The sequence below is a fragment of the Odontomachus brunneus genome, unplaced genomic scaffold (genome assembly GCF_010583005.1).
Source record: "Odontomachus brunneus isolate Ranch 3 - 2012 unplaced genomic scaffold, Obru_v1 Obru_scaffold_310, whole genome shotgun sequence".
In the NCBI taxonomy this organism is placed as follows: Eukaryota; Metazoa; Arthropoda; class Insecta; order Hymenoptera; family Formicidae; genus Odontomachus; species Odontomachus brunneus.
The window spans coordinates 205662-205900 of NW_022639760.1; the positions used below are offsets into that span (position 1 = coordinate 205662).

Below are 239 nucleotides of genomic sequence, written 5' to 3' on the forward strand. Positions count from 1 at the left end.
CCTCAATATCTTCCACGCTCATAGAGATCTCAATTTCTGGCCGAATCCCGATGTATTTGATCCAGATAGATTTTTGCCTGAAAAAATACAAAAGCGTCATCCTTATTCGTATTTGCCGTTCAGTGCAGGACCACGCAATTGTATAGGTAAGCTAGCGCGAAGCTCACACCTCTAAACAGTTTTTAATACATAAGTTATAAATGTGTGGCAGGTCAACGATTCGCTATGTTGGAGTTGAA

The 239-nt window shown here is 40.6% G+C and overlaps 1 protein-coding gene across 2 annotated transcripts in view; it reads left to right on the plus strand.

Annotated features, from left to right (window-relative positions):
• The window catches only part of LOC116853354 (cytochrome P450 4C1-like), a 6645-nt gene that overhangs the window by 6115 nt on the left and 291 nt on the right, over nt 1-239 (plus strand). The window contains exon 12 of one of the 2 annotated variants that reach the window (XM_032834414.1): nt 86-146. In XM_032834414.1, coding sequence (XP_032690305.1) covers nt 86-146 — 61 coding nt within the window. Of the gene's footprint in view, nt 147-239 lie in introns of both variants that reach the window. The other variant, XM_032834413.1, reaches the window with a different exon arrangement.